The sequence below is a fragment of the Arachis ipaensis genome, chromosome B8 (genome assembly GCF_059453495.1).
Source record: "Arachis ipaensis isolate K30076 ecotype BB chromosome B8, ASM5945349v1, whole genome shotgun sequence".
In the NCBI taxonomy this organism is placed as follows: Eukaryota; Viridiplantae; Streptophyta; class Magnoliopsida; order Fabales; family Fabaceae; genus Arachis; species Arachis ipaensis.
This window is the reverse complement of record NC_142443.1, coordinates 100,794,691-100,806,437: the sequence shown is the minus strand read 5'-3', so window position 1 is coordinate 100,806,437 and position 11,747 is coordinate 100,794,691. Positions and strand designations below refer to the sequence as shown.

Sequence of the window (11,747 nt, the reverse complement as noted above, 5' to 3'; positions counted from 1 at the left end):
AAGAAGATACATAATTCCATTTTTATTCTGTGATAGAAAAATAATATATAATACAGTAAACCGTAATATTCTTATACATAAGAACATAAAACTTAATATCAACCTATTTTGGAGTCCGTCTGTTTCTTTTAAGATTTTTATGTTTATTTTTGTGTGTTATGTTAATTTTATTAAAAAAATATCATTTAATTTTAATTTTTAATTTTTAGGATAAATAAAAAAATGTGACCTTTTATGCATTAGTTAATTAAAAAAATACTTATTTTAGAAAAAATAATATCATTTAATTTTAATTTTAATTTTGGATAAATAAAAAGATATGTCATTTTATGCATTAGATAATTTAAAAATTTTATTACAGAGAAAGTTAAAAAATATTTAGACTTAAAAAATTATTTAGTAATAAAATAGAGAGAGAAAAAAAGAGAGAGATCTTTTAAAAAAATCATTTGTAAGAAGCAAACTTGAATAGTGAATCCAACAATTTTTTTGTCTCTCTTTATATATTGTTTCACTTTAAATAACTATGTTTTATAGAGAATATTTAAATGACAAACAAAATAGTAAGAAGATTCGTATTAGAATATGAAAACTAATATTATCCTTATAATACAATCTCATCATTTTAAAACATACAAAATGATTTACGAGTCTCAATGCTTTCTTGGTCTCAATGCTAAGTCGTTGGGGAGTCTGATTCTCTGTAGTTTGGGAGACTGTGAGGGGCCTGAAAAGGGCGTGACATCATCCTGCATCAATTGGTAGGATGTTGGTCAGTCTGGCTTTCTGTGAGTTAGAAGACCGTCAGCTCATGCTTGTTTTGTGTGGCCTTTTTTGGGCTGTTATTGTGAACTTATTTTAGGCCTCTTGGTGGGCCGATTTCAAGACTTTGTTTATTTAGCTTTATTTGGATTTCCGTTTTGTTGGCTTTGCGGGTGATCGATTTACGAGTCACTATTTTTGTTATTTAGATATCCGTTTTGTTATTTGGATATCCGTTTTATTGGCCTCGGGGTGATCGATTCCCGGGTAGCCGTTCACTTATTTGGATATCCGTTTTTGTTATTTGGATATCCGTTTTGTTGGCCTTAGGGTAATCGATTCCCGTGTAGCTGTTTACTTATTTGGATATCTGTTTTGTTATTTGGATATCCGTTTTATTAGCTTCGAGGTGATCGATTCCCGGGTAGCTGTTTACCTATTTGGATATCCATTTTATTATTTGGATATCCGTTTTGTTGGCCTCGGGGTGATCAATTCTCGTGTAGCCGTTTACTTATTTGGATATCCATTTTATTGGCTTCGAGGTGATCGATTCTCGGGTAGCCGTTCACTTATTTGGATATCCGTTTTATTATTTGGGTATCCGTTTTGTTATTTGGATATTCGTTTTATTGGCTTCAAGGTAATCGATTCCTGGAAAGCCGTTTACCTATTTGGATATCCGTTTTGTTATTTGGATATCCGTTTTGTTGGCCTCGGGGTGATCGATTTCAGTGTAGCCGTTTACTTATTTGGATATCTGTTTTGTTATTTGGATATCCGTTTTATTGGCTTCGGGGTGATCGATTCCCGTGTAGCCATTTACTTATTTGGATATCCGTTTTGTTATTTGGATATCCGTTTTATTGGCTTCGAGGTGATCGATCCTCGAGGGTAGCTGCATTTGGTTCAATAAGAAAATATACGATTAAACAACTTAAGCAATAAATGCAAGTGAAAAAGGCAAAATATAAAGGGTAAAGAGATAGTCTTAAACGACCTCGATCTTGTTGTTTTGGAAGGATGTTTCTACATATAGTAGCGCCGTAAGTTGGTGTAATTTTAGGATCTTCGGAGCTTGGTCCCGTCTAGTCTTTCGAGCCTGTAGACTCCTTTTTCGATTGCCGTCTTGATTTGGTAGGGACCCTCCCAGTTGGGCGTGAGCTTTCCTTCTCCGGGAGTGGGTGGACCGATGTCGTTTTGTCGTAAGACGAGGTCTTAGTCCAAAGTCTCGTCGTACCGTGCTGTCATTGTACCTTAAGCTTATTCTCTGTTTTAGGGCTAGCTCCCATAGGTGTGCTATGCTCCTGCCCTTGTCTACAAGGTCCCACTCTGCTTCTTTTTTGTTTCCTCGCATGGTTCTGCGCGAACTTTGGTCTTGGCATGCATCGAGGTCGGCGAGGAAGATTCCTGCCGCATCTCGAGATCTCTAGTGTTCTCACACTCTACCGCGACTTCCCGGTCTCCGTGTATTGTGCCGATAGTGCCGTCGTCAGCTTGGAACTTCATGAGTAAGAATTTGGTTAAGATGACCGCCGAGAGGTTGTTAATAGTCTTTCTCCCGAGGATGATGTTGTAGATGGTGGAGTTCTTGAGGATGACAAATTTGGAGAGGATGGTCTTTCTTTGGTTCCTGGCTCCAATGGTGAGGGGAAGTGTGATGGTGTCGTCCGGTTGAAGGAAGTTATCCCCGAGCCCAGTTACCCCATTACGGTGGGTTTGTAGGTTTTCATTTCGGAGCCCGAGTTTGTCGAAGGCTCCCCTGAAGAGGATGTTGGAATCTGCTCTTGTGTCGAGCAGTATTCTTCTGACCAGTCCAGTTCCTATCTTTGCGGAGATAACGAATGGGGCGTCTTTCGCCGAAGTGCCGTGTTGGCAGTCATCGGGAAAAAATATGATTGCTGCTAGAACCGAGGAGATTGGTGCTTGGTTTCTTACGGCTAGGACTTTGAGATCCTCTTTTATTGCTGATTTTGACTTTTTTAGCGCGTCCTTTCTGATGATGACATTTACGATTATGGTGGGGTCAGTTTCCGGACTTTCTTGGGATGCCTATCGTATCGTCTTTGAGTTGCATCCTTCATGTTCTTGTGATCTTTCTCTTTCAGTTCTTCGAGGTTCTCGAATGATTTTGACAAAATCGGGGAGTTTGCCGTTCGAATGTCTTATTCGAGGGCGTCTTTTAGGTCGAAGAAATCTTGGATTTTATGCACATATCATCGATGGTAGTTGCAGCTTGTTGCCACCTGTCCGTTACTTTAGCTGTCGCACTTTCGTAAGGTTGCCTCGTTCTGCTATTTGGTGGCAGATGTCAGTGATGGGCGTGGGTAGGGGGTGTAGTTCGAGAACTTTCCAACCTTGGGTGGTCGGTTGGCGTTCACGGGTTTGAGGTGCTCTTTTGGTGTATCTCTTGGTGGTGGGTTACTACGAGGTGCTGTGTTACCATGCTGCCATTTGTTGGCGGCCACGACTTGGCTTACCTCTTCGTCGTTTAAGTATTCTCTTGTGATGCTTTGAATTTCATGCATGGTCCAAACTGGTTTGGTGGTGAGGTGTTTCTGGAAGTCTTCATTTATGAGGCCGTTGGTTAGATAGAGACTGACGACCGAGTCTGTGAGTTTGTTGGCCGTTAGGCACTCATTGTTAAACCTATCGAGGTATTTTCTTGTGGATTCATCTTCTGTTTGGGTGATTCCGAGCAACATGATAGGGTGTTTTGCTTTGGTGATCCTGGTGGTGCACTGGGTCATGAATTTTCTGGAGATGTCATGAAAGCTGGCTATGGAGCCATTTGGAAGGGTGTTGAACCATTTGATTACGGGGCCGGCTAAGGTTATCAAGAAGGCCTTACACTGGACCATGTCGGCGGCTCCTTCCAAGTTCATTCTGGCCTCGAAGGCCGTTAGGTGTTCTTGGGGATCTTTGGTCCCGTCGTATTTCATGTCAGTGGGCTTGTTGAAGTCCTTCGGGAGTTTGGCTCTCAAGCATTTTTCTGTGAACGGGATGGCTTCCATTATCACGTGCGTGTTTCCTACTCGTTTGGCCTCCCGATGGTGCCGTCGGTCGTCTTCTCCGCGTCGGTGTTTCGGGTCTAGGAAAACGCTGCGGTCGTGCTGTTTGCTATGTCGTTGCTCAGGCGGCCTGGTGTTTCTGGTATTGCGGTGAGATCAGGTCCTGGAGGTCGCTTGGCTTGCGTGCTCCGGGTGGTACCATTCTTTGGGTGTAACTCAGCCTTTAGGGTTTTGCACCCTGAGGCACAGCTCTTGGATTATCTGGATCGCCTTCTCTCCCAGGCCGTCGGGTGGCCGGGCTTCAGTGGGAGGACGGTTGTCTTCTCTTGGTTATTGCTAGGTTGGGGTTGGTTGGCGATGTGCCGCGCTTGTTACCCTCCCGTGGGTGGGAGGAGTGTTATCTTGGAGTTCGGGAGTTGGGCTTCGTGGGTTTGAGTTGGGGTGTTGGCTGGAGGATTACTCCTCAAGGTTCTCCGTCATGCCGTCACGATTTGGCAATCCCCCGCATCTATGCAAGAACCTTGAGAACTTTCTTGATCTCTTGGCTCCTGAGAGGTCTGAGCTTGGCCACGGTGGTGACGTTAAGGAGGTCGTTCATGATGAGCTTCCTAAGGGGGATCATGGCGACAGAGTTGTCAAAGGTGACCTCGTGGGTTTGGAAGAAGAGCTTGAAGAGTTCAAAAGAAGAAGCAACCACGGTGGGCATGGAGCCGAAGTAGAGGGAGAAGATGGGGCCATGGCGCTTGGAGAGACAGATGAGGGAGTGGTGAATGAGAGGGTCCAAGAGGTGGAGGTGTCCCACTAAAGGGAGGCGAGACTTTGGGCTCGGAGGATTTGGAATTTCACCGTTGGAGTAGGGCAAAGGTGCATAAAGAGTGTTATCACTAAGAATGTGATTGCAAGTCGAAGAAACGTTGTTCCTTTGGGATTTCGCCATTAGAGTAGGGCGAAGGTGTATTATCACTACAAAGGTGATGCAAGTTAAGAAAACATTATTCCTTTTTGCTCTCAGTTACAAGCAAGAAATCAAGTGAGTGAATTTGAGGATTGCTCTTCTGGGTTATCCGCCATGCCGCCACAACGTTGCAAAGTCCCCACAGACGGCGCCAATGTACTGGATGCCTCCGGTACGGGTTGAGAGATAGATCGGGAACTTGCGGGTCGAGGCGGATGCCGGATTATTTTACTAGAGCAATGGGGGGGTGGTACCTGCAAAGACACTTCGACGCTCAAGTCAGAATGGATCTAAGAGGTAGAAGGTGTGAGGAATGAATGAATACCTGGAGGGACCTAGGTCCTCTATTTATAGGTGATGGTAGCTATCTTATCTTATCTTGTTTGGCTAAGATAAGGGAGACGTTTGAATTCGAAAGTTGGTTAGGAGCCCTAGTGGGCCGGTTCCGGGCCTTCTAGAAGGGCGAAACGGGTCGGACCCATGTAACCGGGTTCGGGACCATTCCGGGCGTAGGATCCATGGGCCGGATCCGTAACAGAATCCAATCAAGTGGCTGAAGTGTGGTTTGATTCTAGTTAATATTTTCGTTTGTAGTTTATGATTCTGTAGGTAAAAACAATGAGAAGAAGAAGAAACATATAATGCTGCAAAATTACTTGGAAAATGATGAACTTGCATTTATTCAACTAAAAGAAAGAAAGAAATAAGGAAAAAAAAGAAGAAAAAAATTCAGCATTAGAGGAAATATTTTTTTGTATTTGCAGCAAATTTGGGTGTAATACGAAGATATTTGGGTGTAACACAAAGATATTTGAGTGTATTGTTTAAGAATTTTAGGTGTATGTGTGCTCATAAGTTCTGCATAATTTAAAACTCTTCCTCTTCCTCCTCCTCATCTTCATCTGCTTCTTCTTCTTCATCTTCTTATTTCATTTTCTCATAATTCTTTTCGAATTCAACTTCGCAACTTCCTTCACTTTTCGCAACGATTTTTAGAGATTTTTGAGAAATTTTGATCCTTATTTGAATTTTGAGTGTTGCGGTTTTGATTGAGGAAAAAGAACCATTTGTGTTATTCAAGAGTTAAGGAAGCACGTGTTTACACGCAATCTAAACTGAAGGTTGTTTTTGTTGGGTTTGGGCCAACTTGTATAAACTTGTATACCAAAAAGACTTGTATGTGTAGCAGATTTCTTTAATTAATGTGCATAATAAAACAAACTTAAAACTTACATAGTAACAATCAAATGTAAAAAATAATGACAGCCTTTCTATTCTAAGATACTATATTAAACTCTGGCTTAAATCTTTTTTATCCATTAGAATTATACATAAAGATAAAGAGTATTTTAAATATAAATTTTTATCTCTGCTTTAAATTAATATTGTTAAAAAAATAAATAAATAAACTTAATAATATTTATAAATAATTAATTTGTAATTAATGTTTATAAATATTTATCTTGATTTTGTTACCCATAGTTTTTTTAATAATTTATTTAAATCAAATTTATAAATTTTATATGTTTTGAAAGTTAAATAACTTATAAAATTTTTAGATTTATTATTAAATTTTTTATTTTTAATTTTTAAATTATTTCATTAAATTTATAAATTTAAAAATAAAAAACATAAAATTAACCTCTTGAAAACAATAAAAAAAGTGGCGTAAGCAGCTAGTAAAATACTAAGGCTTGGTGTACGAAAATTTTATGATTGGTTTCATAAAATTATATATGTATATTTATATATGTATATATATGTTGTTATTATAATTTTGACTAATGTTCATGAAGTTGGTGTACGAAAATTTTATGATTGGTTTCTATAAATCAGGTCTCCTTCTTCACGTTTTAAAGAACAGAAAAAAATAAATATCTACTAAAAAATACAAAAATAACGCATAAAAAATAATATAAATAGATAGAAGTTTATACCCAATACGTAATAGAGATATATTTGTGTTGAAATTATGAAGATTAGGTTGAAAAATAAAAAATATATGAAGATTGTGTTAGAATTTGTGAAGATTAGGTTGAGAAATTAGAAATATATGAGTATTTCAATGTCAATATAATGGCAGGAAATATGTGTGAAAAAATAAATAAAATTTAGTGTTAATAATTAATAATGGTAATTTTGAATATTTATTATATTATTTTTTTTTTAATTTTAACAAGTACAAACCAACTTTAAAAAGTTTTCTCTTAGGTGCTTTTAAAAGCACCATTAATTTTTAAAAGCCGCAAATACAAGTACTTAAATTTTTTAATTTACCAGGTGGGACTAAAACCCCAAAGTGGTCCTTGAGATTGGGCGAGTTACCCATACTTGTCCCTGACTTTCAAAATTCACTAAAAGCATCCCTGACATTTTGCTCCGGGACCCATAGTTGCCCTTCAACCCTTTCCGGCGCCAAGTCAGCAAACGGAGGGGTGATCTGGCACCACCAATGCCACGCTGGAGTCAGCAACGGCTAGCTGATGTGGCAAATCTGAATTTTGTACCCAATGTGGTCCCTGGTCCCAATAAAATCCTAAAACCTAAGAATCATTATTATAACTAGTATCTCTTCTTCTCTCCTTCGTAATATAATTCTGGACCACCATTGAAGCTCTGAAGCAATGTTTGGAGGTGAAGGGGAAGCCAATGGGAGCTCGATACGGTCAACAAGCAATGGATACAGGGCGAAGACCGAAAATCGTAGTAGGGCTACGCGTGTACCAGAATGGTGTGGTTGCGGCTGCCGACCTGTGCTCCGGTGGTCTGGGACACATTCCAACCCAAATAAGCCCTTTTTTGGATGCCCAAATTATAATGTTAGCTGTAATTGTTGATTTTTCCTGATTTCTCATTCCTTCTCCAACTTCTAATTTGGTTATTGAAACATTCGTTGACTGCAGACAATTGGTAAAAGATGGTGTGGTTTGTTTGTTTGGGCAGATGTTGGGCAAGAGGCTGTCCCTGCAAAATCAGAAAGTCTTAACTATAATGAAGAGCAGAAGATGACAGAAGGTTGGAGGCTGGAAAAATTAGAATCGGATGTTAGGAGTCAAAAGTTTATGATCAAATTATTGTTTGTGGTTATTTCTGTAATGTTGTTGTTCTTACTAGTGGTATTTTGCAAACTTTGATCTCAATGTTGAGTAATGATGCGATTGAGTTCATATGTGTAATATTTGCATGAATGAAAAAAACTTGTTCAACATGTAACTGTGTTAGCCAACCTGTTGGAGATACTAACTATTTTTGTACCACTAAAGAAAATCTGGATATATAGCAATAGCAAAATATATTAATCATTTTAACATAACAAAGTCATGATTCATAAGTTTTGACTGCCTTACAAAGCCATAAGAAGGTGCTGCTAACAAAATAAACATAAGCATGTCTGGTAACAAAGTAATCCTAACCAAACAAGCATGGTATTGCTATACAAAATTACTTTGAAATTGTTTTATACAAAATACATCCCAATACAACAAGCAAGAGTCTTCAATTTTTCTTCCTTGGTGCCTTGAATCCTGGAGTGGGAATGAACTTGAGGATACTGCCAAGTCTTGCAGCTGTTCCTGAGCTAGCACCTTGCATGGGATTCACTGGCTCATGGGCAGAAGTTGGTGAGACAGATGACTTTCTCTTTGGTGGGAGCTTATCCGGTCTTGACTTAGTGATGGTACAAACTTCAGTAACCTATAAGAATTGTAGTATATCAGATGGTGCGGTTATAATTACATAACACTAAACAATTTACAAGTTGTCATTAGATGAAAAATAAGTTGATTACCTGCTGAGACTCCTCTGGTTCAGAGTAAATTGGTTGAGAAAGGTCAACTTCAACTGGTTGGACATTAGTGTCATCATCATCAGCCGGAGCATCTTTACCAACATTGGCATCATCAGTGGCATTCGGATCAGGTTCAGCATTGGGGTCAGGTTCAGCAGCATTCTGACCATCTTCAACAACATTAGTTTCGGCTCTAGTTGTATTCTTAGCGGCAGCTTTTGCTTGTGCAGCAGCAGCAGCTTTGGCTTTTGCAGCAGCATCTGCTAGTTTTTTCTTTTTACAACCCCTCTTTGTGTGTCCTTTTTCCCCACAGTAGCTGCATGTGAATGGTGCAAGCTGCCTCTTTAGGTTTGTGTTGTCCTTGGTAGAAGTGGGTTTGGATTTCTTCGAGCCACCCTTAGCTTCATCTGTGCCTATCCGCCTTTTTTGTTGTAACTTACCTGGCCCCCTCTTAATCTTTGGAGGTTGGGGCTTAAGAGATTCTGAAACCTCCCAGAAAGTCTGCCCAGGAATGGGATTAATATGATGCTGATATGTCTCCCTATATGAGTCCATAGTAACTAGTTTGTGGCAAAAATCCTCTGGATTCTTGTTCACCCTAGCTAGTGCAGCACATGCATGCACACAGGGTATTCCTACATCCGAAACAGGAATGAATCAATTTAGTACTTAGTGTTAGGTAGTAATATATGAATGAATGTTACATTGGACAAAATAAAATTCACCTGTCAGCATCCAAAATTGACATGTGCATAGGTGTTTTCCTAGATCAACAACATGGTTGGCTGGGTAACCGTGTACCTCAAATTTCTCATAACCAGTATCACCTGTCCATATTGGGTGCCAATGTTTTGACTCTTTTCTCACTTTCTCCAAACGACTGTGAATTACTGGCGGTAACTTACCCACATGATTAGCTAATTTTACCTTGTTCTTAGCTATTGTTCTCATGACAAACATTCTCACACCTTCAAGCAAAGTAATGATTGGCTTGGCCCTGGCCTCTTTAATTTTTGAGTTGAATACCTCGCACGCATTATTACATATGCTATCCAATTTAGGCCTGTGACTGAATTGACTCCTGGTCCAGTGTTCTCCTCCCCACTTTGATAGATACGCCCATGCATCCTCGTTGATAATCTTGATCTTGTTCATATTATCTCTGAACTCTTCATACGTGGTGGCTCGTGCACACTCCCACAACAAGGATCTTAGTTGTAAATCCTTCCATTGCTTGTTAAAATTCTGCCACAAGTGCCAAACACAAAAGCGGTGATGAACACGGGGCATCACCTCTTCCATTGCCGGCAACAAACCCTGTGTACAAAACCACATACCTTATCACCATAATAGAGCATGACTTTCATTGACGCTCACCATAACAGTCCCTGACTTATAACAATTTATACATAATAGTCCCTGACTTTTATCAAATTACACATAATAGTCCCTGTTTTTGAGAAACGATAATATAAACAGCAGACAATTTTCATCTCTACTCATAACTAATAATATACACAATCCATACAATTCCCTGATATTTTCATATAACAAACCATGCAATTTTCTAGTAAACATATAACAAAGCATGCAATTTTCATATCCACTTATGACTAACATTCCACTATTTTCTAAGATACTCATGAATTAGAGAATACCTTCTGCATGTCAGAGATAAAGCACCACCCATTTTGTCTATAGTCTCCAAGGTCCTGGTGTAGCAACTCAAGAAACCACTTCCAATTCTCCTTATTTTCTACTCCAACAATTGCCCACGCTATGATGTAGATATGGTGATTAGCATCCTGACCCACTGCTGATAGAATTTGTCCACCAAATTGAGTTTTCAAGAAAGCACCGTCCAGTCCAATCAACGGTCGGCATCCGGCTTTGAAACCACTCTTGCAACCACTCAAGCACACATACATTTTATCAAATACTGGATCAGACTCAGGTTGGGGAGTGCAACAAATTTCAATTGTTGATCCAGGGTTAGTCTTGAGAAGTGTAAGACCATAATCCCTCAGCTTTTTGTATTGTTCCTTTTCATCCCCAAACACAGCATTACGTGCATCAAAGAGGGCCCTTGATATTGAGTTCTTGTTCAAGGTCAAGTCAAACCTTGACTTGAAGTAAGTGGCTGCATCACAATGCTTAAAATTGGGGTACTTCTTAACCTTCTTGACTAGTTTACTCGCCACCCAATTTCTGTTAGCTGCCCTGTTCTTATCTTCCCTTGGGCATGTGTGATCATTAAGGAATGTCTTTATTTGCCAACAAGTATCTTCATGATCCCTTGATGCATACACCACCCATGGACATCCTTTCACCTGACATGTAGCCCTCATCCTCACGTTGTCATTTTTCTTGAACCTAATCCGTCTACCCTCTTGGATTGTGAACTCCCTTACAGCCTCCTTAAAGTCCCATTTTGTGTTGAATTTCATGCCAACTTCCATTTGCAGTTCTCCAAACCTTATACCTTCTCTGAACACAGGACAAAAATCTTCAGACTCCTCATCTGCCCCCTCATCCTCTGAATTGGGGGGAGTTTTCATTTCTTCAGAATGCCATGAATTTGCCCCGTCTGAGTCAGCCCCTAGATCATATGCATTATATGCATCATTCCCTGTTCCACCCACAAAGCCTAGGTCCACATCCCCATCTGAGACCTCCTCAACAAATGCATCATCCTCACTCATAACTTGCTCTTTATCCTTAGCAAACGCAGCAGCAGGAGAATGTTTAAAATTGATGTCTTCCTTAATAGTCTTAGCCTTACAAACATCATTATCATAATCATCATCATCAGACGAAGAACTATCTTCGATCCTTGGCTCATACAAACTATCTTCGTCACTATCATATGAATCAGACCATAGTGCATCACCACCCTCCTGTCCTGCTTGCAACACCGCCTTTCCCTTAGCAACACTCCTCGTACAAGGCCTAAAATTAGGGGTGGTTGTTGTCGTTTTCTTCTTCAAGGTGGATTTTAGTGTGGAGTTGGATGTTGCAGTTGGCACACTTTTGGGGAGAATTGGCTTGGTAGGAGGCTTCGACTTTGAAGTAGTAGGAGGCTTTGGCTTTTGATGTGTAGGAGGCTTCGGCTGTGGATTAGTAGGAGGCTTTGCAAATTGATTAGTAGGAGGCTTCGGCTGTGGATTAGTGGGAGGTTTTGGCTTTTGATGAGTAGCAGGCTTTGCCTGTGATTGATCATTTGGATTGGGAA

General features: G+C 39.9%; 1 protein-coding gene across 1 annotated transcript; it reads right to left on the bottom strand.

The window, feature by feature from the left end:
* Positions 1-8,223: 8,223 nt before the first annotated feature.
* LOC107645785 (uncharacterized) lies at positions 8,224-9,070 on the bottom strand. Its single transcript, XM_088496420.1, has 2 exons — positions 8,516-9,070; positions 8,224-8,421 (listed from the first exon to the last, which is right to left on the bottom strand). The coding sequence occupies exons 1-2, from the start codon at positions 9,068-9,070 to the stop codon at positions 8,224-8,226; spliced, it is 753 nt and encodes a 250-aa protein (XP_088352546.1).
* Positions 9,071-11,747: the final 2,677 nt, after the last annotated feature.